This window comes from Phyllobates terribilis, unplaced genomic scaffold (genome assembly GCF_046119375.1).
Source record: "Phyllobates terribilis strain yellow unplaced genomic scaffold, ASM4611937v1 Scaffold_449__1_contigs__length_1482836, whole genome shotgun sequence".
Classification (NCBI taxonomy): Eukaryota; Metazoa; Chordata; class Amphibia; order Anura; family Dendrobatidae; genus Phyllobates; species Phyllobates terribilis.
The window spans coordinates 707,217-733,152 of NW_027363209.1; the positions used below are offsets into that span (position 1 = coordinate 707,217).

At 49.7% G+C, this 25,936-nt stretch overlaps 1 protein-coding gene across 2 annotated transcripts in view; it reads left to right on the plus strand.

The window, feature by feature from the left end:
- Nucleotides 1-25,936, plus strand: part of LOC141229007 (5-oxoprolinase-like) — a 74,274-nt gene that overhangs the window by 30,135 nt on the left and 18,203 nt on the right. For both annotated transcript variants that reach the window (XM_073667381.1, XM_073667380.1), the window contains exons 16-19: nucleotides 6,420-6,571; nucleotides 6,650-6,810; nucleotides 7,607-7,708; nucleotides 9,674-9,848. In XM_073667381.1, coding sequence (XP_073523482.1) covers nucleotides 6,420-6,571; nucleotides 6,650-6,810; nucleotides 7,607-7,708; nucleotides 9,674-9,848 — 590 coding nt within the window. The remainder of the gene's footprint in view (nucleotides 1-6,419; nucleotides 6,572-6,649; nucleotides 6,811-7,606; nucleotides 7,709-9,673; nucleotides 9,849-25,936) is intronic.

The window sequence follows — 25,936 nt, forward strand, 5'->3', positions numbered from 1 at the left end:
AAGCCCTTGCATCCATTTAGTTTCATCCCAAGACTAGAAGCAATGGGATGAAACTAAATGGGAGGAGACACAGATTAGATATTAGAAAAAACTTTTTGACAGTTAGGGTGATTAATGAGTGGAACAGGCTGCCACGAGAGGTGGTGAGTTCCCCTTCAATGGACGTCTTCAAACAGAGGCTGGACAGACATCTGTCTGAGATGATCTAGTGAATCCTGCTTTGAGCAGGGGGTTGGACCAGATGACCCAGGAGGTCCCTTCCAACTCTACCATTCTATGATTCTATGATTCTATGAAATGTGCTTGAGGGTTTCTGGAGAGGGCATCAGCATTTGCATTTCCACGGCCTGTTCGGTACTTGATGGTAAAGTCGTAGTTCGATAGCCGGGCCATCCATCGGTGCTCCAATGCACCAAGTTTTGCAGTATCCAAGTGTGTTATCGGATTGTTGTCCGTAAAGATGGTAAATTTTGAAGCTGCTAAGTAATGCTTGAACCTCTCCGTGACTGCCCAGACCAAGGCCAGGAACTCCAACTTAAAGGAACTGTAATTTTCCGGGTTCCTCTCGGTAGGTCGAAGTCTTCTACTGGCATAGGCAATTACTCTTTCCTTGCCTTCTTGTATTTGGGACAGTACTGCTCCCAGGCCTACATTACTTGCATCTGTGTAGAGGGCAAATGGTAGGTTATAATCTGGGTACGCCAAGATTTCCTCACCGTTTAGGGCCTGTTTCTTTTGTTGGAAGGAGTCTTCTTGTTTCTTTCCCCACTCCAACGGCGGCTCTGAAGACCTTCTCTTCTTAGCTTGGCCTACCAGAAGATTTTGTAGGGGCGCTGCCATCTTCGTGTAGCCCTTAATAAATCTTCTGTAATACCCAACCAAACCTAAGAACTGACGTACCTCTCTGACGGTGGTCGGCCTCTGCCAGTCCTGGATAGCTGTCACTTTTTCCGGATCTGGTGCTACGCCATCCTCGCTGACCACATGCCCTAGGTATTGGACTTTTGGTTTCAGCAGGTAACATTTAGATGGTTTGAGCTTCATTCCATACTTTGTTAGAGCTGTAAATACCTCCACCAGGTGTTCCAGATGTTCTTCATAGGTTTTGGAATACACAATGACGTCATCCAGGTATAAAAGTACTGTCTCAAAATTCCGGTGTCCCAGGCAGCACTCCATGAGTCTCTGAAACGTCCCCGGTGCATTGCATAACCCAAATAGCATGCTATGGAATTCGTATAGGCCCATTGGTGTTGTGAATGCTGTTTTCTCCCGGTCTTCTTCTGCAACGGAGACCTGCCAATACCCACTAGTGAGATCTAATGTGGAGAAATACTTAGCAGTCTTTAATGCAGCAAGAGACTCCTCTATCCGGGGTAATCTTATTGACCTCCCTGTAATCCACACACATCCTCATAGTGCCATCCTTCTTTCTGACTAAGACTAAGGGGGCCGCCCAGGGACTACAGCTATCTCTTATAACCCCGGCCTCCTTCATGTCCTGCAGCATCTCTTTAGCACACTGGTAGTGGTTTGGTGGGATGGGTCTATGTCTCACTTTAATCGGGGGATGATCTCCTGTGGGTATGTTATGGCGTACCCCTTTTATCCTCCCAAAATCTAATGGATGCTTACTGAATACTTGGCTAAACTCTTGTACTACCCAGGAAACTCCTTGCTTCTGGTGGTCGGGAGTGGCATCAGTTCCTATGTGCAACTGCTGACACCACTCCTCCAGCTGTCCCTTGGGGTTGTTGTCCTCCGCCTGACTTGACGGGGGCAAGGGCTCTAGTGTCTGTATGTTGTTATTACTGACAGTGTACAGCTTTGCTACAGTAGCATACCGGGGTAGTTTCACTTCTTCCTCTCCACAATTCAACACACGGATTGGTACTCTTCCCCTGCGTACATCCACCACCCCTCTAGCTGCCAGCAGTGTAGGTCAATGCTCTGAATATACCGGTTCTACAATTGCCTGGTATTCCTTTCTTCTGATGCCCATAGCTGCTCGACACCATATCATCATTTCACTGTTTGGTGGTAATACAATTGGAAACGGGTCTGTTACCCGCGCACTGCCAATCTCCCCCCCAAACAGATTTACCTGTTGCTTGTGAATTAAGGCACGGCTTTCTCTTTGAAGGACTCTCCTCCCCCCAATGCCAGCAGTCTCTGTAATCTGTTGGAGTAAAAACAGCACTTCTTCAAGGCAGTTTTCAATCACATTAGTACCAAGCACCATGTAAGGACATTTGTTATTGGGGTCATCTTCTACCACACATAACCCTTGGCCTCTCAACTCCACCCTCCCCAGCTTTATTGTCACCTCTCTAAACCCCATCTGATTCAGTGGTTGACCATTAGCTGCTATAATGACAAGACTAGAGTCTGGGGGGCTAAGATCAGCATCAGACTAAAATTGCTTGTAAAGGATATGTGGGATGGTGGTGACTTGTGACCCAGTGTCCAATAGGGCCGATGTGGGGATTCCTTCTAGCGTAATGTTGAGGTACGGGCGGCCTCCCACATACCGACTACGCCAGTCATATGGGCCCTGCCATTTTATTCCTGGGGATTGGCTCGCGGACCCAGGAATCTCAGGTTTAAACGACATCCTCTTGCAAAGTGGCCCGGTTTGTTGCAACTAAGGCAAACAGGTTGTCCTGAAGAATCCGTGTGGTCGGTGGCTCTGCGTCGGAATGGTGCGTTGATCCCCTCCACGGGCAACATGACTCTGCGTTGGAATGGTGCATTGGTCCCCTGCACAGGCGACATGAGCTTTCTCCTCATCCATGGAACATCCTCAGGGGATTCAGCTAACTGGATTTTGCTTGGTGGTTGTGCCTCCGGTCTGGCTTCCAAGAGTTTTAGCACGTAGTCCATGTTTTTGGTTAGTTGTAACACCTGATTACGTAGGTCATCAGCAGATTCGGGTGCGACAGCTTGTCCTACCACTTCTACAGAGTTTTTAGGGGTAGGCTCTAAGTTGATGTGAGAGGTATTAACCTGCCAGGATGGGATTGCAGGTTTTGCAGGTAATGGGTCTCGTAGTACAGTTATAGCACTGTCCTTTAAGGTATTAACATCCACATCTGGATGATCTAGGACCCACATGTGCACCTGCTGACAGTGAAAGTCTGAGCTCAACCCATTCATAAACTGTTCTGCAAGCAATTTATCTTCGTCTTACACACTTGCTGGATCTACCTGTTTTATGGACCGGAGTGCCGCTTGTAAACGTAGGGCAAAGTCTCTGATGGTATCTTGTGGTCTCTGCGTGCATTGGTAGAATAGCATCCTTAGTTCAGACTGTGTGCGCTTTTCAAAAGCAGCTTTGAGCTTATCAAACACATTTTCTATAGAGTCTCCATCAGCATCACTCCAAGTCTCAGCTTCTAGCTCCGCTGCACCTATTAATTGTCCCTGCACAACGGAGGCTCGCTGCTTTCCTGTCATTGCATACATGTCCAGCACCGCACACATTTTACGTTTGAAAGCTGCTAAGGTACCGGGTTTACCTTCATACGTCGGTAACCATTTGGCCCCCGGTACATACGGCAAGGCAATTGGCATTATCGGGGCCATCGCTCCAGATGCTGCGGCTCCTTCACCAGCTGAGGAACCGACTGCTGTTGTGTCTTGGGCATCCCCTCCCTCAAGGTCTCGGACATCATCTGTTTCACTCATGACGGTGCCCCCCTAGTTAACCGTTGCCAACCGCTACGATTAACTCCTTCAGTAACCGGTGACTCAAAAAAAAACGGCGGGGCTATCCTCGCGCTCCTTTAGCCGCGCCCCCGCGACTCTCTCCGTTCTGTGACGCAGTTTAATTTCTCTATGACGCAGTAATGACGGCCCGTTTTACAGTACACAAACTTTCAATAAAGTTCAATTTAAGCACACAGTACTCAGTTCTACCGGGCCCAGTATCCTGTTCGTGACGCCAAATTGATTCGGTCGACAGGGGTAGGGGTACTCGGATACCGGGATGGATGGGTTACTTCTGTGGGGATCACGGTTGGTTGGTTCCCGGTCCCGTGCCCTGGACTGTCAGTAAAGGGATGGGGGTCAGGATGATGGGAGTATTGTGTCCTGACGCCTCCTGTGGTAACTGGTAATATCGGTTACCAGCGCTGTGTATGGTTGCTGAGGTGATCGGCATACGGCTTGTACGAACGTTATAGGCAGTAATGTCAAAATAGGCACACACACATATTAAGTCTTTGTTACAGTACCTTTCTTTTTCTGATGTCCGGTAACAGGTACAGTTCAGGAGGGTAACCAGGTTTTCGGTGCTGGTAGAGATATTCACTCTGGAGATTTGTGAGGCCTCCTCTAACAATGTGTGCATTGTTTGGGATCAGTCCTGCCTTAAGCTGAACGTGCCACCTTGACTTTCTTTGGGGTCCTTCTCCACAACTGACAATGAGGACCTTTCCTTGGGGCTACCAATTCTCTTTCTGGGCCCCTGGTCCTATACTTGGTCAAGTTTGGCGACTCTTTCCCCTTCTTCTTCAAGGGGAGTAGATCCTCCTGATCTCTCCGGGTTTTCTATGCTATTCCTGAATTAATAGCAATCTCGGACTCCGGCGTCCGGGTGAGCTAAAGGGATAATAGTTTTATCTCTTTCTTTCTCCTTCTAGCCTCCGTCCCTCTCTCTAGGGCGCTTCACAACTCAGACCTGTTTCCTAGTTCAGGGCTTCACTGGTCCTCAGCCAACAGCTGTCTGGGTCTCTCCTCCTTCATCCCTCACAAGACTAACTGCCGCTTTTTCTGTCTCCCTGGAAACTGACTCCTCCCCTCAGACCTGGGGTGGAAGGTGGTGTGTGTGCCCAAGTGTACATCTCTCCGTGCACCTATGGATCCTGTGGTAATCCCCCGCAGGGGTGCCACAGTACCATCTCGGACCGATTTTATACGAACGTCTGAAGGCACCCTTATGGTAAATGACAGGTTCTCTTTGGGTCAGAAAGTAATTGGACAATGGCAGGAGCAAGTCTTGGTAGAGAGTGAGGGGAAGGTAGTTACAACACCTGTAGTGCTAGTAGAATTCTGTTTAAGGAAGAACTGCCCTCTGAAAAATAGTGGATGCCAATTTATATAGAAATGAGACAACTCCTGGACATATTAAACTGGTATGTGGACTAAAAGCAGGTTTAAATTGTGGTGGGAGATGAGCACAGAAGGACCACGGTTTTATGTAGGGGTAGTCTGAAAGAGAGAGTACAAGCAGGTTATAGTTATATCAGTAGCTGAACATTACGTAAGTCACGCTCGGCTATTAAAATGAACAAATAGTGTTGGTGAACTTCTAAGTGACAAGATAGAATCAAAAATTCACTGCTACAAACTCAACATGTAGAGGAAGGAGCAGAAGGAATTTGTAGAATAAGGAAAAGAAGACAGAATCGGAGGAGCGAGGTGAAGCACCTCACAAGGCTGGGTGGGGGCAAAACAGAGTAAGTGGGGAATGAGAACATTTAGGGTCCGGAGAGCGTGAGACAATTTACCACATCTGAAGAGTATCCAGGATCGAGAGGCTCCGATCTATTATGTTTAGTTCTTCCGAGTTTTTATTAAAGTTAACCTGGGAGAGTAGAGGGAGACTTGGGTCACTCATATCTAAGATTATCTGGTGGCTGCTTGGTTGGGTCTAAGGCCACGGCCCCACCATCAGTATTTGGTCAGTATTCGGTCAGTATTTTTTCTCAGGATTGGGAGCTAAAACCAGGTGAGGAACAATCAGAGAAAAGGTATAATAGAAACAAGTCACCAATTCTCCATTTATCACCCACTCCTGAGAAAAAATACTGACCAAATACTGATAGTGGGGCCCTGGCCTTAAGATGCCTCTTTAATCGAGACGTGGAACCTGGGATTAGGGAGAGGAGGGAAACGACAGGTTTGTTAGACGAGGTGGAAGAGGTCATGAAACTGTATAAGGAGAATGTGGCTTCCCGTGAAGGCTTGATTTTGAAGCAACTCTGTAGAGGCATGAGCCGGTGTCAGAGGAGCTCCTCCAGCGGGTATCGGGGACTGACCAGTCATCAGTAATAACTGGACAGTGATTTGTACTTCTAACTCAAAATGGAGCCTTTTGAGAACGGTATGCCACTGTTGATCACTTGGCCACAATTACTACCCCCAACGACCATCTTGACATATTTGTGTATCACTGAGCCTGAAGGCAAAGCAAATGACGTATTAAGGGGAGTCTATGACTGGAAGCTCGAGGCTCCAGTTCTGGTATTCAGGTACATTTACGAATAAAATCCAGCCTATGACTATGACTTTGAGCAGGGGGTTGGACCAGATGACCCAGGAGGTCCCTTCCAACTCTACCATTCTATGATTCTATGAACGCTAAACCTTTGAATCTGGAGTATCTTGCTGGATTTAACATACATTTGTATCTTTAGCACTGTATTGGTGGAGCCCGACTGCACGGCCTCAATTACAGAGTATGGTGACATCCGGATCTCTGTGGGGAGCGGAAAACATAAAACAATTGGACCGGAGCTCGACACCATCCAGTTGTCCATCTTTTCCCACCGCTTTATGAGCATCGCCGGTCAGACTCTTACATTGTCTTGATTATGAGACATATGTCCATTCTGTTACTAATCAGACATCCCCTCTTTCTGCGTAGAACAAATGGGTCGTATCCTTCAAAGAACGGCCATCTCCACCAACATCAAGGAACGCTTGGACTTTTCTTGTGCTCTCTTTGGCCCTGATGGAGGTTTGGTGTCCAATGCCCCCCATATCCCAGTGCATTTAGGGGCGATGCAGGAAACTGTCCAATTTCAGGTGAGGCTTCTTTGCATCCATTCCCCAACTCCTCAAGACGCCAGTCTTGTTCTAGTGCGCACTGGAGTAAGATGTGCCATATTCAAGAGGCGTGTTTCTCTAAGCGAATTTGGCCCCTCTTCCACCTGCCGTGCTCCACCAGAAGGATTGCAGTTCTGGCAGGGACTTCAGTACTGAATTTGTTTTCAGCCGTTCTCGGCTATGTTTCTCCCACCCCTCTTCCACCTGCCGTGCTCCACCAGAAGGATTGCAGTCCGGGCAGGGACTTCAGTATTGAATTTGTTTTCAGCCATGCTCGGCTATGTTTCTCCCACTGGGCGATGCCCACTTTAAAAGAAAGAAATGAGCGAAGCCGGCCAGGACTGCCGTAAAAAATCAAAAGTCACAACATTTTTTCAAGATTTCAAACCGTTTTGCACCTAAAATCTAAACTGATGAACTAAGGCTTCTTTTTTTTTTTTTTTGGGAGGCAAAAAGTAAAACCTAGACAAAAAAGCCTCCAAATTAGTATTTGTCGTTTTTGTAACAGAATTAAACCTTGTACATCATGTGGGAAAACAAGAAAAGGAAACCTTAATTGATAAAAAGTATCTAAAATACAACTCACCCCAGAAAAAAACACAAACTGCTCCGTGGATAAGAAAATAAAAAACATGTAGGACTCGCGGATTGAGCTGTTTCCTTCTCTGTTCCATCTAGTCCTGGTCCGCACTGAGTTTTTCCATCTGTCAGACAATTCAGTTTTTTTGGGGGGGGATTTGCCTAAATGAGTTTTACATTTGTTGTTTGGTTTTAGATTAAAAACTTGCAAGATGATCTGAAAATAGGCGACGTGATTCTGAGCAATCACCCGTGTGCCGGGGGCAGTCACCTGCCGGATCTGACAGTGATCACACCAGTAAGTGCCCACCAAACCCCGGCCTGATGTTGTAGTCAGAGTATCATTTTGTGTTTTTTCTATGGTTATTTTTTTTATTGCTGATTTCCATTTTATATGCACAGCGCCTTATGTAAGACTGTGGCCGTGTCTGGTACTGCGGCTTATAACAGGGGGCGATTCCAACATTTATATTTGTAAAAATCTATATATTTTTTTAACTTGTATTGCCCCTTTAAGGTACAAAGATGGGGGCAAATAGGCTGCAGCCATTGCACGCAACACATTCATGTCGCGTGGAGAGTGGGGGAAACAATTGGTTTCCCCGGGATCGCGTCACTTAATGCCGCTGTAAAAGATTAAAGGGACTAAACAGCAGTGATTGAACCTAGCTCCGATCTCTGCTGCTAGAGGCTGATGCCGGTAGTATCACACAGCCGGCATCTGCCATTTTTATAGTGAGTTCAGCTGCTGCGACCTGAAAAATGACGGAAAAAAAAAAGTGGTACTGTCCTAATAATGACGTGATAGGGGTTGTCCGGTGAGGACTCGCTGATCCTGGGGGTCCGACTTCTGGGATACACACTGATATGCAAAATGGCTCCGCACTGCGCATGCTCAACTGCTTCTCTATTCCTTCCCCGCACTCGGCTGTTTTCCTGCAGCCCCATAGAGAATAAATGGAGCGGCAGTCGGGCATCTTACCTGACGCTCAAATTTGTAATGGGGTTAAAAATTCCCCATTCTGACGATTGATGACTGGAACCTGAACCGGACCGATCGGTAAATTATCCTATGGATGGATAATGTCTTTTATTCATCAGGCAACCCCCCTTTATACTTTACAGTGAACAGCGTACATACGAAGCTACCAAAAAATAAATATATGGATTTGTCCTCCCCCCTCCTCATAAAGATTTTTTTTCTTGTTTTTCAGTGTATGGTAGGGTACTACATCTCCTCCTGCAGAAAAAAACCCTACATAGCTGAAAAATACATTTTACAAAAATACAGCTGTGGAAGTCAGAAAAGGAAAACCAAATTGAAAAGAAAAAATAGGGAAATGCATTTAGGAATATGAACAGTATTGTGCAAAAGTTTTAGGCAGGTGTGGAAAGAAAAATGCTGTAAAGCATAAATCCACAGAAGATCTGGAGTAAGTTCTCCAAAATGTTTGGAGCAACCGCCTGCTGAGTTCCACTATAACTGGTGTAGAAGTGACAAGAAGAAGTGATGGATGTGACGGGCGGCCACCAGCCACTGATGACGGGCGGCCACCAGCCACTGATGACGGGCGGCCACCAGCCACTGATGACGGGCGGCCACGAGCCACTGATGACGGGCGGCCACGAGCCACTGATGACGGGCGGCCACGAGCCACTGATGACGGGCAGCCACCAGCCACTGATGACGGCCGGCCACCAGCCACTGATGACGGCCGGCCACCAGCCACTGATGACGGCCGGCCACCAGCCACTGATGACGGCCGGCCACCAGCCACTGATGACGGCCGGCCACGAGCCACTGATGACGGCCGGCCACGAGCCACTGATGACGGGCGGCCACGAGCCACTGATGACGGGCGGCCACGAGCCACTGATGACGGGCGGCCACGAGCCACTGATGACGGGCGGCCACGAGCCACTGATGACGGGCGGCCACGAGCCACTGATGACGGGCGTCCACCAGCCACTGATGACGGGCGTCCACCAGCCACTGATGACGGGCGGCCACCAGCCACTGATGACGGGCGGCCACCAGCCACTGATTAGATTTGCATTTTTCTTTTCTTCATTTACTTTGCATTTGTAAATTGATTGAAAGCTTCTTTGCAGCATTTCTCCTCATACCTGCATAAAACTTTTTGCCAGTACTGTACATGAGCTCAGGAAAACACTAAGACATCTTCCCACAATCACAGAATGCTGATGCCTGCTATTACATTGTCAGTGACAGTTTCCATTGTCTTCACACTATATTTTGCAGGTTTTCCGGGTAGAAGCCCCACGCCCAGTCTTCTTTGTGGCGTCCCGCGGGCACCATGCTGACATTGGAGGCATCACTCCCGGCTCCATGCCACCCCATTCCAAGTCCTTGAAGGAAGAAGGAGCTGTTTTTACTTCCTTCAAACTCGTGAAGGAAGGAACATTCCAAGAAGAAGGTGAGCGGACATGACACACCTGAGGGGAATGGGTAAAGGCCGCAAAATTGGGCAAGGCAGCAATGCTTATGAATCAGAGACCATCCAGTAGCTGCTGTATTTCACCCCCACTGCTGACATATGATGAGAAAGCGTCAGAATATGACCTTTTCACATGTGGCGTTAGCAGTTTTGCATTGTACAGAACATTGATATTTGACGACAGCAGCTGGAAGAATTTTCCTTTTACATACAATTTTGAAGCTACGTCTTGGCCTCTTTTATATCTAAGATGTAATGAATGGTAGAGGTACGTAGGTTACTATTTAAAATCACCAACAATCATGTAAACAGACACACCTAATAGGATAGCTGTGAAGACCCGGGGTCTTCCGTGGGCGTAACACTACTCAGACAATGCAGCGTGAGGGTCAAACAGCGTGGCAATACTTTATTGAACCACAAAGTGGACAATAAACACATAGAACAGTCCCAACAAACACCCAAGATGGTACAACATTACAGTCTCACCCTTCCGTTCCGCCCAACTGGGATAGAGCAACTGCAAATTTGGAACTTCCAGGACCAACTACCTCAACCAGTGGCCCCCTGCTTCTGGCGAGCCCCCAAAGAGAGAGGGTAGCGGCAAGCTTAAGAAGCTAGCAGTCCATCGAGGTACAAGGCCAGGAGACCCGAGGGTCCCATCCTGGCCTCTCCGAGAGTTTCCATGGGGCCAGATGACCGACTGGTCCCAATCTGGCTTCGCCAAATGTCTCCATGGGTTCCAGGCAACCAGAGGGTCCCAACTGGCAACCCCAAACATATCCATGGGACCAGGTGACTTCATCGTCCCAACCTGGTCTCCCCAAACGTATCCATGGGCTCTTTGATGGTCAACGGAGCAGAGCCGTATCTTTCCAGTCAGGGCCATATACCCTTAGACCGGAATAATGTAGAATCCAAATCTGTGTTTCTTTGGTTAAAGCCATGCTTCCAAGCTGATGGTCTCAGAGAGTCTGATCTTTGATTCTCCTTGAAAAGTCTCTTTCCAATTTCTGTTTCAAGTCTGACTTCTACAGAAGCATGTGTCCCTTAAAATAGTTACAATTGTCTGTTCAATTACACATTCACAGGTAAGGAGTTAGGGAGGGCATTACTCACAGGGCTCAGGTATCATTGTTAGAGCTAATCTATTTACATAATTGGTATAGTAGGGGGCTCGTGTAAATAAATATCTAGCTAACTCATTATAATATGTCATTAGCATATTAACAAACATCATTGTTTCCAAACAAAGAGAAGTCAACATTCTGTTTTATACACATAATAGTGTGTCCTTCTTGACCAGCCACAGAAATACACATACATTTACAAGTCAACATGAACACAGTAATGTATTTCTCTTGGCTTAACAAATCTATTTGTCCAGCTGATTAAGATTATAAGCTGTATCGTCACAATAGCTATTACACTTCAACACAGCAAAATGTTTTTGCTTGTTTTTTTTAAAATATATACCTCTGAGAAAATCTTCAGTGCTACCTCTCCGAAGAACTGAACTAGCAGGGAATGCTGAGATAATTCAGCTCAAGCGGTCTAGAGTATTAAAAAGGCTGTAACTCAGGATCAGTACAGGATCAGTAATGTAATGTATGTACACAGTGACTACACCAGCAGAATAGTGAGTGCAGCTCTGGAGTATAATACAGGATGTAACTCAGGATCAGTAATGTAATGTATGTACACAGTGACTGCACCAGCAGAATAGTGAATGCAGCTCTGATCAGCTGTTGCTCACTGTGGTGATTGTGGGTGTGGTGGCTGCAGATCCTGCTGTTTTCTCCAGAGCTCTGAGAAACAACACCTCTCCACCTGGGGATCTGATCTCTCTCCTACCCAGGGGGGGAGTTGGTTTCCTGGGATGAGTGATGGAGCCAAGTCCCAGGCTTCTGCTTCCTGAACCAGGCCGGCGGGGGGCAGGAGAAACCAGCAACCAGCCTGCACATCGGAGGACTCAGGGGTGAGACGCTCCACCAGGTGTCGCAGCAATGTGGCTCCTACTCCCCCCCCCTCCCCCCCGGGACTGTGGAGACTCCTAGAAGCCGCAAGGCTTCCAGCATGGAGGGTAAGCCTGACAGCGTGCATGATGGCGCTCCTTCCGGAGGAAAGCTGAGTGCTCACGGAGGTGAGGCCGACCTCACTGAGGAATGTTGGGCGATTCAAAGTCCCTGGGAGTCTGTGTCCACCTATGCCTCCCGGTTCATGAGTCGCCTCCGTGAGTATGAAGATGCGAGTAAGCTCGTCAGGAGACTCCGGGAGGAGCTTGCGCTGCACAAGCGCCAAAGCTGCAGGGACCTCCAAACAGAGGAAGGCTAAACTCCAGGTGGAGGTAAAGAGGCTCACCAGTGAGATTCATGTGCTGGAACAAATGAGAGCTACCATCAGAGAGCAGAGTGGTCTGTTTAAGGAAAAACTGATAAAAGAAGACCGATTCAGAGAAATGGCTGATAACAGAGAGCAAAGGCAGATGGGGCTCAGCCTGAGAGCCAGGTGGATGATGAGTGATGATGACCAGCAGAAAGCCCCACCTGGCAGCCTGCAAAGTCACCCGCAGGCCACGTGCAGCGAGCTCCCGGCAGGACAGGCAACAATGGCATCCGGTCGCAGTTCTGCCGGCTCTGGGGAGGACAGTGACAGCAGCGGCCAGTGAGGGGCGCTAATGGCGGAAATAAAGCTCCTGGAGTCCCCAGTGTGCCTCCAAAACTTCTATCTTAGTGACGATCTACCAGAAGAGGCACCTGGGGACAACAAAAAGGCTAAGAAGACCAAGCCAAAGCTGCAGGAAGCGGTAAGCTATGTCTATGCCCCCCTCCCTGTACCCCCTGAGTCGGCGGTAGGCTCAGCTCGCTGTATAAGCCCCGTTGCCCAAGCCCAGCCCGGGTTCTGCTGTGGATCCGGTGCAAAGGCGCGGGGAAATTACAGAGCGTGGTAGTGAGGCGCAGAGCTCCATCTCTGCTTGTAGTAGCGGGGGCGCAGCAGGAGGTGCATCAGCCGAGAGGCTGGACAGTGAGGGCGGCCCGGCGGCGGGCGTTCGGTCTAGCCACGATGCTGTGGTGCGCTCCTCAGTGGGAGGGGGGAGCAGCCCGTTGTCGGGGGCAGCTCCGGTAGCCTCGGCGCCTCTGAATGCTGTTGCCGCTGATCACTTAGTTGAGAAGTGGTAGCAGTGTGAGGGGGCTGCTGAGGCTGAGAGTTCCAGTCCTCCCACGAAAGTGCTATTTTGTGTTGGCATCGCTGGTCCGGAGGATCCTGATGCTAGAGATCAGCGGCGCCTCACAGCAGCTAAAGATCAGCGGCGCATTATACCTAATGTCAAACAGAAATTACCGACTGATGTGGAGGGCACACATAAGACCAGGGGTGAGGTCGCCTTCAATTCTATGGAGGTGACTGAGCCCCTTGTGCCTGATGATGCTGAGGTCAAAATGTTATCCACCATTGTTACTGGTCCAGCAGGAATGAATATGGTGGTGGGTGTGAATGAGGCCAATTCATTGTCTAGTGGTGTGGTTGCTGGTTTGGTGGAGGGTGAGATGGAGGTAGGTAATGGTGATGCTGTTGGGGCTGATGTAGTCACTGGTCCGGTTGCCCCCCCTCGGTGGTGGCAACGCCTGTCCAGAGTTATGCCAGTGTCACCTCCGGGGCAAATAGGGCCTCCTACTCCTCGTCTCTGGGATTTGGGGACGGCATGTTGCAACGGCGCCTTCTGGAGGCTCTAAAGAAGGGGGAGAGATCACTAATGGTAGAGGGTCGAGAGGTTGATCTATCCTTCTGGATAGAGAGGCATGGCCTCGGTGCCTTCCGAGAGCAAAAAGGGGGGGATACAGTGTGGTCCCTCCCAACAGCCGGGCCAGGGAGTGTGCATAGGAATGTGGTCCGTCTTCGGTGGAGGAGCAGTGATGCATGTCTTCCAAGGTCTAAAGTTGTGGAGCTACTGCTGAGGATGGGCTTCAACGCGATTTGATATCTACGCCTTGATACATCCCTATTCCACGCCTGAGTTTGATGTCAGCTTTGTTCGGCTGGAGGGGCTTGAGCTCTTCTGGACGAATTATGAGTTGGCAAAAAATGAGCCCAGCTGGCGAGACTTTGCCGTTCAGGCAGTGTCTCGCCAAAAAGAAATCAAGAAAGTGACCGTGATGACTCGTAACGAGTCACTTTCTTGTTATGACATCATGACGTGGCTTGGTCGGTATGGAGAGGTGGTGGAGATGCCAAAGAAAAACCGCGACGAGTTTGGTATCTGGTCAGGGGCCCGGACGTTTATGGTAAAACTTAAGCGTTCAGGTGGTACGGTTGCCCACATTCCATCATCTGCCTTCCTGGGTAGGGATCGTATCCTGGTCTTCTACCAGGGGCAACCGAAGCTCTGTCACAGGTGCGGTGACCCCACACACTTCAGTGCAAACTGCACTGTACAGAAATGTGCGTTGTGTGGGGGTGTCAGCCATCTTGCTGCCTCTTGTGTGGAGATTAGGTGCCACCTGAGTGGTGAGTTAGGTCACCCATTCAGCTGTTGTCATCGCTCCTTCGCTAATGCAGTCGAGACCCCGGTGGGAGAAAGCCGTGAGGCCGATTCTGCTGGGGAGGGGACTAGCAGGGGTGGGGGAGCTGATGAGCCAGGGAAGAAAAGCTATAAAAAGACGCCTGCCCAGCTGAGGCGTCTAGACAAGCGCAGACAGGAGAGGGAGCGGGGCGAGCCCCGGGCTACTGGGGCGGCCCCTGTCCTGGATGCCAGTGTTGCTGCTGAAGCCCCGAGGGATGATGAGTTGGATGAGGAGGCCAGGAGGATCCTCAAGGATGAAACCACCTCTGCCTCAGAATCCTCCCACTATGAAAGTATGGATGAGGATAATAAGCAGTGGCTACAGGACAAGCGTAAGCTCGGCACCAAAAAGAAGAGAAAGAAGTGAGATAAAACATCTTCTCCCGCTCTGACCAAGGTACCTAAGGAAGGTAAAACTGACTGCCCTCTAGTTTGTCTTTCTAACCGGTTCCAAGCCCTTGATAACATCTCTTCCTCTGAGGAGGAGGCTGAGGGTGAGGTTCCGGCTTCGGCAGAGCTTACAGGGGGCGCCGAGTCTCCTGGGGATGCAAGGTCCATGGGGGGAGGGACTGGTCTGGAGATGAGGACGAAAAAAGAAGGGAAAATGTGGGAATGGACACATCTGTATCGTTAAAGAGGGGGAAGGATTCCTCGTCTGAGGCAGAGGATAAGGGCAGTGGGAAGAAGAAAGCCATCTAACTCAATCACCAATGATGGCGGTACCCACTCCGTTGACACTGGTGTCTATTAATGTCGCCAGTATTAAGTCAAATATGGCTAGATTTGCGGCCTTTGATTTTCTCAGCCGGGTTGAAGCTGACATTTTCTTTTTGCAAGAGACCAGGCTGCCAAATATGGCAGAGGTGTTTATCGCTAAGAGGGAGTGGAGACTCTGGCCCTCCTATTTGTCTCTTGCGGCTGAGCCGTATAGCGGAGTGGCGGTCCTTTTTACTGCAGCGGTAGAATGCCGACGGGTTATTGAGTTAGAAATGGGGAGGTGCCTGATATTAGATGTCCTCATGAAGGGACAAGAGCTCTGGCTCATTAACTATGGTCCCCAATCTAAGAGGGACCGGAAGTGTCTCTTTATAAGGATCAAGCCCTACCTTTTTACTAGTCGGCAGGTCGTCTTTGGAGGGGACTTTAACACTGTCACGAGGCCCCGGGATAGAGGAGGTTCCAGAGACAAGCTGACTTATGATAGTGTCGCCCTTAATAGTATAGCTAGTGAGATTCGCCTGGTGGATGTCCACATCCGGCACACCCCAGGCCACCAGGGGTTCACCTATCGTAGAGGTAACTGTAGGTCCAGGATAGGCAGGTTTTATTTAAAGGAGGAAGCCGTCTCTTCAGTATCTGTTGTTCAGGTGGAGTTCTCCGATCACAGTTTGATTTTGTTTTGCCTGAATGTTACAGAGACCCCCCCCGGATGGGAAGAGGCTTTTGGAGGCTCAATTCTTCCCTCTTGGAAGAAGCGGAGATAAGACAGTCCTTTCAGGATTTTCTTCAGAGCCAGGTACCCTTACTGGATCTTTGTAGTAGTAAGTCAGAATGGTGGGAGATGTTCAAGAAAAGGGTTGCGAGATTCTTCCGCCAGATCTCGAGCCTCAGGAGCCTGGACTGGTATCGCCTGTATCAGGGCCTGAGGAGGAAACTCGAGCATCTTGTCTCAACTGGATGTAGCCGCGAGGAGATCTCCAGAGTGAAATCTTTGCTAATGAAGTGTCAGTATGATAGCATCTTTGGTTTTTGAGAGGGATTATTGGAAGTACCGCTCGCCTGACCATTACAGAAACTGCAAGATGTCAGTGAATAGTAAAGTTGTTTCAGGACTGGTTGACACTGCGGGGTCCCTGAAAAGATCCAGATCAGGGATCCTGGACGTCGTCAGATCCTTCTACTCGCACCTCTTGGGGAAGAGGGATCTGGATTGGGATGAGATGTCGGCTTTTCTGGCTAAAGCTGTCCCCGAACCAGGGGTAGACCCCTCTCTTGGCGTTTTGACAGAGATGATCAGAGAAGAGGAAGTTAATTTGGCGATTGAAGGGCTTGCCCTAAAGAAATATCCCGGTCCAGATGGCTTAACATCTGAATTCTATAAGACCTTTAAGTACGCCTTGGTTCCCCTCTTGACTGAGGTATTCAATGAGTGTCTTTCCTTGGGCACTCTGCCAAAATCAATGAGTAGGTCTGTCCTGATCATCTTGTCAAAGGGTAAGGACTAATCTTGCACTGAGAATTGACATACCATAGCGCTTCTCAATGCAGACAGGAAGGTTTTGGCAAAGGTGCTGTTTAATCGGCAGGTAAAATTTGCGCCCCGACTCCTTTCGGGAGCCCAGCATTGCTCTGTTACGGGCCTCCGTACAATTAGTGCTGTACTCTGTGTCCGAGAGGCGATGGAGAAGGGTAGGGCTGGCCACTGGAAGGGGTACATCCTGTCACTGGACCAGGCAAAAGCATTTCATTGGGTTTATCATGAGTACCTCTGGTCTGTCCTTCTGAGGTATGGCCTGCCGGGGGGTTTGTTGATTGGCTTAAGACCTTGTATGCTGGGGCAGAGAGTTTCCCGCTTGTGAACGGTTGGATTGGCCGCTCTTTTGAGGTTGGATGTGGTGTTTGCCAGGGTTGTCCTTTGAGCCCGCTGCTGTACGTGTTTGCGATTGACCCACTTCTTAGGAGGGTGAAGCATGGACCGTTGGCTGGGATCGTGATGGACCGGGCAGCATCGGAAGCCACTCTGAGAGTGGTGGCGTATGCCGATGACGTCACCGTTTTTGTTTTCTCTGATGGGGAGGCAGAATGGCTGATGTCAGAGGTAAATCGCTACTCGGAGGCATCCAGGTCTAAGATCAACCGGGATAAGTGTGAGAGTCTCTGGCTGGGAGGAGGAGATCCTGGTTTTGATCTCCCGGACACCCTTCCAGGACCCAAAGTCTCTGCAAAAGTTCTTGGCATCGAATTTGGCCAGGGGGATTACCCCAAACAAAATTGGGACAGCAGGCTAGAGATAGACACCCAGAAGGTGAACCAATGGAAGGGTTGGTCTTTGACCCTAAGGGAAAGGATAAACCTGATCAAAACTTACCTGCTCCCTTTGCTGATCTATCTGGGCAGTGTGTGCATCTTGCCGGAGCCTCTCTGGACTCGGGTCTACAGTTTGTTCTTCCAGCTGTTATGGGGGAATAGACTGAACCTGGTCAAGAGGGAGGTTACTTACCATACGAGGAGACTAAGAGGGTTGGGTATGGTCAACCCTGTGGTATTCCTTGTGAATACCTTCATTAAGATCAATATTGCAAACCTATGGAAAGAGAGGGCTCCTCCGTGGGTATTCTCCTGTAGGGGATGGTTTCAGTCTTTCTGCCAGGAATGGCAGACAGGAGGGCAAGTGAAGGATTTACGCACACCGCATGGACATCTCCCGGCTTAAACTACCCTGGTTCTGAAGGTAATTCGCCGGTGGGGTCTGGGAATGTGGGAGGTCAGGACTCTGCAGAGGAAGCTCCTTGACAAAAGGGTTCTGTTGACCCATTTTCAGAGGCCTCTAGCACTCGAGATCGAGATCTTACGGTGGGTCTGCATCTTTTGAATTCTATCAGGATCCCCTCGAAGTTCTGGGACTTGGCTTGGCACTGCTTTCATGGGAAACTGTGTGTGAGGGACAATCTGAAGTGTAGGAGCTCTGAGGACAGGAACTGTCCTCGGGAGCATTGTGGTACCATGCTGGAAAGCATGGACCACTTCCTGCTTCATTGTTCCTTTAACACAGAGTTGTACACCAGGGTGGGCGCCTCCATTGGCTGGCCCAGGCTGGCCGGTCTCTCTTATGCGGAATGGGCCTATGGAGCATTCGGAGACCTGGGTGGTCGGGACCGCTGCACCTTATTTCTAGTTAGTGCAGTGGTTAGGTATCACACGTGGAACGCACGGTGCTTAGTATCGACGCAAAGGAAAATCCTCCCAGTGGACAATGTGTTTAGGACCATACTCGGTGACCTGGTGAAGTTGCGTTCTCTGGAGTATGAGAGAATGGTTACACGAAGGGCCGCTCTCCTCTGGAGAGGCTTTTCTTTTAGTGTGCCCTAGTCTGGTCATCTCCTCTCCTGATGGTGGGCTGCTGCTGACACCATAGATTTTTGTTTTGTTTTGATCAGTAGCCAGTGATGTAGGGCTGCAGGCGCCAAACTTGGGCTTTGTCAGTTGTGGTTATTGTATTGTTTGTTATTGTATTGTTTGTTTCTGTATATATTGTATAGGATATGGATTTGGGTGTAGGTGATAGGTTGGGTTGTTGAAAAAAGGGGGGAGGTGGGCTCATCTTGTGGGACACTTTATTATTTGGGTGAAAAACTGGCACTGCCTGATCTGACCTATGGACGTTGGACATGGACTGAGGCATGAGACGCAGGACCAGCTCTCAGGTCAGTGACGGGGTTGGGAATGGTGGGCTTGAGTGTGGGGTGCTTAGTTTAGTCTTGTATATATTTGTATAGTTAGTATTTATTTTATATTATTTTAAAAATATATATAAAAAAATAATAATTTAAAAAAAAAAATGTATATATTAGTTTGTATATATTTTTGTCAGCTATTGTTTATTTTACTTATTATATTGTTATTATTTTGCTTGATAATCGGACCAGATGTCACAGTGTAAGTTGTTATTAATCTGTATATATGTATAATATGTGTGTGAGGAGAGAGGGAGCGGCGGGACCAGTTCATTACATTGTTTATTTTGTGGTTGTTAATTTTGTTATGTTTCTGTTATTATTATTGTTATGTTTTTCATTTTTATAATAAAAGATCTACAGGATGTAACTCAGGATCAGTAATGTATGTATACAGTGACTGCACCAGCAGAATAGTGAGTAGTGTTGAGCCTCCCCCGTAGTGTTAGAGTTCGGTTCGGTTCGTCGAACACCCGTGTGTTCGCCGAACTGTTCGTCGAACACCTTCGAACACCGTTAAAACCAATGGCAGGCAAACAAAAACACATAGAAACACATAGAAAACACCTTCAAAGGTGTCCAAAAGCTGACAAACTGCTCAGAAGACACAACTAACACATGGAAAAGTGACAAGTACATATAGTCATGCGAAAAGAAAAGAGGTGGAGGAGTAAAAGGAGGGGGAGACACAGATATAGGCATGTCATGCCCTTCTAAAATCCAAAAAGTGAGAAGCCGAGACGGCCAGTCCGTTCCTGCCCGTGCCACCTCTGTGTCGCCGGGTTTGTGCCAGAGCCGCGGTGGACCCTGACGGCCAGCCCCCCTATCCCAATACTGGTGCCTGTCCGCCGGTGGGTCGAGGCCCCCCACGGTGGGGGGGAGTAACATCTGCAGAAGAAAGACCATCTTCCAGCCAAACTAAGATGTCGACTTCTTTTCGTGGACAATGTGATATGATCCCATTCTTACGGACACGCCCATCGCTACAAATTCTAAATGAGGCACAAAAACAGCAGGTGCTTCAACGGATATCAAGTGCTCCTTCAAGTGGGCTCTCCATCACCTCAATTTCAACATCACAAATACTCCAGTCCTCAGAGGTGTCACCCCAATCGCACTTGCTTCCTCACAGCTCCCAAGTCTCCAGCTGCCCGTCTGAGTATGGGGTAGCACAGATGGTTGAGTCTGCACAGCTGTTTACTCATACTATAGCCTGGGAAACGGAGGTCTGCTCCAGAGCTTCTGTTAATCCAGATGAGGAAATGATCTGATCTGATGCCCAGAATCTTTATAAGTCGGATCCAGGACCAGATGAAGAAGGTTCTGAGCATAATGTAGACCCTTGTTCCCAAACTGTAACTCCTGTTGGTGGAGACAATGATGAAGACGATGATGAGACTCAAATACCTGATTGGAGCGACAACTTGACTTTTCGGTCAGGGCAGGAAGAGGTTGGCTCTGAGGACGACGGGTGTGATAACACACAGGGTGATGATGACGAGGTTGGAGATCCCACTTACTGTCAACCCACAGTCAGCCAGTCGATGAGGTCAGCAGAGGAGGTGGAGGAGGATGTGACTAGCCCTGGGGATGGGGATGACTCGGTACCCGGGCATTTGCCTGGCCTTGGGGATGTCGCGGTGGTCGGCTCCCTGGCCCGTACCCTGGGGTCTCTCTTTAAAAGGGTGGATAATTGTTAATTTTATAAGAGTTCATGACGCCACCTGTGGTATCTGGTGACAAGCACCAGCGCTGCAGCAGTCCACTGAGGCCGGTCATAAGGCAGCTCGATGGTATAGATCCCCACAGGTGGACCTAGGTCTCAGGGCAGCGTATGCAGGGGGAATGCAGGACAGGCGAGACCCAGCTGGGTCAGAGCAAGAACGGGAACGGACACTGTAGTCACTTCAGTACCTTTTACTGGTGGAAATTCAGGCACATCCCGGAGCACTGTAGGGTGAAGGGTGCATATCAGGATCCTCCCCAATGAGCGGGTGTAGGGTCTCCTGTTTCTTGCCTCTGCGTAGTAAGTTTCTGACCTGCCTGGAGCTAGGCCTAACTTTGTCTCTGTCCTGCGCTGGCTGACCTTGTGGTAGGGCCTTCTCTTGGAGTTCACGCTACCAGTATGCGGGGCCTAAGCGTTTCCTGGCTCTGTTACATATCAGCACCTTAGCGATCCTGGGACTTGTAGTTCTCCAGGGATTCCGGTTATGCCTTACTGGGTCATAGAGATACTGGTAAGCTCGGATCCTGTGTCCGGTAAATGCTTCGGGGTGAGCTGGTTAAGCTCCTCTGCCCCTTATGTACTAACTCGCCACTCGCCTTTGGCCTACTCGGGCCCTCACTAGGCTATACACACTAACGGCAGCTTGCCGCGCTTCACTGATCTTACGGCACCGGCACACCTTAAGCTCTATCTGGGCTCCCTGAATCTTACAAGCAGGAGCCTCGTGCTCCACTGCTGAACTATTAACTGCGTTCTCTAGACTAGACTGAGCTCCACTGCAGACTGACCTCTCTTAGGCTTCTCTACTGCAGGAACTCTTCAGAGGAACTGAACTGCCTAGCTCCACCTTCCCTATTTATATCCCTAACGGGCTCCCTCTGCTGGTCTGAGGTGGAAGGTGGAGATGTGTGAATGTTTATGGGGGCCTCTTGTGGAGGATTCCATCAATGCACTCCTCTAGGATCTGTGATACCAAGCGCAGCGGGGCATCACAGATGCTATTGACGACGAGGTTAGGTTGCGCCTTCCTGAACAGAGACGGAGTACTGGAAGCACGTCAACAACTGCATCCTCAACCACAACTCTGCCTCTGACCACAAGTCGTAGTGGCTCTTCAGGTCACATGGGCTCTAAGCCTTGCATAGCCTGGGCATTTATTCAAATCGATAAGGATGACCCAACTCGTGTTATCTGTAATATTTGTCGGCAAAAGCTAAGTAGAGGCCAAAAAATCCATAGTTTGAGTACTTCATGCATGTACCGGCACATGGATATGAAGCATAAGTTGCAGTGGGAAGCTCACTGTGCTACAATGCGGCCTAGCCGGCTGGGCCAACCACCGTCTGCCCCATCTTGTGCATCCGCAGCCTCTTCATCCTCTGTGACTGGGGGGACAGCAGTCACACATGTTTTTGGACGCAGACCTGCCACCTCTTTACCCGCAACAGCCAGTGTGATTGGCAGGTCGTCAGTTCATTGGGAAGTGGAAACACCTGCTAGTGTTGAGCGCTCTCCGACATCGAGAGCACCACCTTTGGATCAAGGCAACCTAACATGTCCGCCTGCATCTTCCTCACAGACCGGCACTTTGCCGGGGACACCCTACTCAACACCGTCTAAGCACAACAGCCAGCCCTCGGTCCCTCAGATGTGGAAAAGTAAAAGACCATTTCCTCCTAGCCATGAGAAAGCTAAGAGGTTGACTTTCACCATCTGCAAGCTGTTGGCTACAGAAATGCTGCCTTTCCACCTGGAGGACACAGAGGATTTTCAAGACCTTATGTCCGTCACAGTGCCCCAGTACCAGATGCCCAGTCGGCACTACTTCTCAAAGAAAGGTGTGCCTGCGCTCCACTAGCATGTCGCACACAACATCACCGCTTCTTTGAGAAACTCTGTGTGTGACAGGGTGCACTTCACCACAGACACTTGGACGAGAAGGCATGGACAGGGGCGTTACATGTCGCTGACTGGGCACTGGGTAACTATGGTGACAGCAGGACAAGGGGCTGCTGTCCAAGTCTTACCGTCCCCACGAGTTGTGCGTCAATCCTCTTTATCTCGAAGTTCCTCCACTGCTTCTGCCTCCTCAACCTCCTCTCGGTCCTCCACCTGCACCCAAAGCCTGTCTGGTAATGCCACCTGCTTTCTAACTGCGCAGAAGGAATCCTGCACACCTCTTTACTATGCTGGCAGCAGGGCTCAACGGCATCAGTGTTTACTTTGAAATGTCTGGGAAATGTGAGTCACACAGCTGAGGAGTTGTGGTCAGCTCTGGAGACCCAGTTTCATGAAAGGTTGTCTCCACTGGACCTGCAACCAGGGAAGGCCATGTGCGACAATGCTGCAAACCTGGGTGCGGCCCTTCACCGGGGCAATGTCACACACGTGCCTTGTATGGCTCACGTGTTGAACCTGGTTGTCCAGCAATTTTTAGCCCACTATCCCGGACTAGATGGCCTTCTGCAGAGGGCACGGTCGCTGTGTGCTCACTTCCGCCGTTCTCATCCCGCAGTTCAACGACTTACATCTCTACAGAAGTCGTTGGGCCTGCCAGTTCACCGGCTGAAATGCGATGTGCCGACACGGTGGAATTCAACTCTGCACATGTTGCAGCGACTGTGGCAGCACCGACAAGCCCTGGTGCAATACGTTCTGACGTATAGCCTGGGCCAACGAGATCCAGAGGTGGGGCAAATCACGCTGCAGGAGTGGTCTCAGATCAGGGACCTATGAAGTTGACGCGCCCCCTGGGCCATGGGGTACCCTGAACCGGGCCGGTAGACGCTGGGGGTTGTAGTCACTGTGGCGGTGACCCAGTCAGTGACCCAGGGCGGTCAATCCAAGGGTAATTTGTATATATGGATTTTATAATGTCTGACTACGCCACCTGTGGAGTGCGGCCAAAGGGGCCGTCGCTGCGGAACAGTCCTCTGAAGCTGGTGGTTTTGCAGCAACGGTATTATTACTCACCACAGGAAGAGTGTAGCTTCAGGGCAGTGTGGGTGGATGATGGTGGTTGTAGTGCAGGGAGTCAGTAATGAACACAGAGTCCGTGTGATGCCGTCTCAAGATATTACTCAGTTGTTGTAGTCCAGATTACAGGTACCAGAGCAATCTCCCCCGTCGTGCTGTGCATACTCAGTGAGGGGCTCAGTCCACGCCCAGATAGCTCCGGAGTACTTAGCAGGACCCCCTTCTGTGTGTCCTTTCTCTGGCCTTCTCCCTGCACCTCACACCCAGTGACACTTCTATCCGGTATCCTCGGGCCTTGGCGGGTGACGTGTGTTCCATCCCCTGGGTCCTATGTGGCTACCTTCTTAGTGAGACTGGTGTGGACTTTGGCCTGCAGTACATGAAATGCAGCAGCCTCCGGTTTCTAGTTGAGCCTTGCTGTTTCTCCGCTAGTTGAGGGACCGGTTCCCCTTATCTGGCCTGACCCCTCTACCTCCTGGTAGCAGCGGGAGTACGGGTGGCCTTCTGCACGGCCCGTAGCCGTAGGGTCCCTTCGGTTCCTGGAGCCTTCCAGCTTCCACTCCTCTCTTCTCTCTTTCAGTCCTGGGCCTCCCAGGCTAGGCCCGCCTCCGGAGCAGAGCTCATGCCTAGTCTCTGCTCCTGTCACTTTTCCTCCTCTGTCTGGCTTGCTCTTTCTAAGATGGCTTCCTATTTATACTCTCCTTGTCATGTGCTCCCCTAAGCTGCTCCCCTAAGCACCCACTACATAGGACCCTCAAACCAGCTAGGGACCTGGGACTGTGCTCTCCCTTAGGAGCAATCTCGCCCTACCCCCACTGCGGGTATGTGTTGGATGCAGGAGTCAGGGTCCCGAGCCATACGCCTTCCTTACCTGAGGGTGAGATACCACACCTCTGGGTGAGATGCAGTAACTCTGTGGCGACTGAACCCTCAGGGGCGCCACACACCCTTCTGCACAGTTTTGAAATGGCGACGAAGATGTTTAGTGCTGACGACGATGCCATTATCAGCATGACTATTCCGGTCATTTACATGCTGGAGCACACATTAAACAGAATTCAGAGTCAGGTGGTGGGACAAGAGGAGGTGGAGGAAGTAGAGGAGGAGTCGTATGCGGAAGGGATAACATCTCCAAGGTCCAGACGGTTGGCAGCACCAAGGCGGCAGGCATGGGAGGGTGGGGGAGAGGGATTAACCAGGGCGCATGGTAGCAGCCAAACTGTTGAGGAAGGTGCAGGAGCCGAGGAAGAAGTGGAGGACGAACTGGCGATGGGCATGGAAGACTCATCAGATGAGGGAGACCTTGATCACATTTCTGTTGTGCGAGGTTGGAGGGAGAGGGCAGAGGAAGGAAGCATGATTCTTACCTCGCTACCAACACAACAAGGACTTGGTACTTCTGGATGCGCAAGACACAGGAGTGCCTTCTTGCTGCACTACCTGCAACATGACCCCCGGATTGTCAGAATTCGAAGTAATCCCGACTACTGGGTTGCCACACTCTTAGATCCCCGGTACAAAAGTATATTTGTCGAAATATTTCCTGCCATAAAAAGGTATTGACGAATGCAGGAGTATCTGCAGACGCTGTTGCAGAATCTTACATGTGCTTTTCCACAAAACACCAGTGGTGCACGTAGTGAATCTCACAGTTCTAACTTGCCAACGGTGGGACTGTCGAGTCTTCATCACTCAAACAGTAACAGTAACACAGTATCTGCTGGTAACAGCAATTTTGTGGAATCGTTTCACCACTTTTTTAGACCATCCTTTGCAAGGCCACAGGAGACAAGAAGTCTGACACATAGTCAATGCCTAGAGAGGATGGTACAGGAGAATCTCCAAGTGAACATCGAAGCCATGACTGTGTCACTGGACCCTTGCTCATTTTGGTATTCCAATCTGGAATAATCGCCGGAGCTCGCCACTCACGCCTTGGAGATCTTGTCATGCCATGCAGCCAGCGTTCTCTCTGAACGTGTGTTCAGCGCTGCTGGTGGTGTGCTGACAGATAAGCGCACGCGGCTGTCCACTGAGAATGTAGACAGACTCACGTTCATAAAGATGAACAAATCATGGATTCGCAAGGACATTTCTACCCCTGTGTCATCCTTGGGAGACTAAAAGCTTGGGGATTTGGTAAAATCACCTCACCAACCGTTTTAAGCAACAGTGGGGCAATTGATGCCACTTAACCCTAGAACGCATGACCATAAAAATCTACACTTTCACATACCTGGGGCCCTTTAGGCCCGTGTGCAAATAACATGGAATAACTCAAACTCAAATGACAAACAACTATATACATGAAGAATACCTAGAGTTTCAAAATTCTAACTAAAGTAATCTT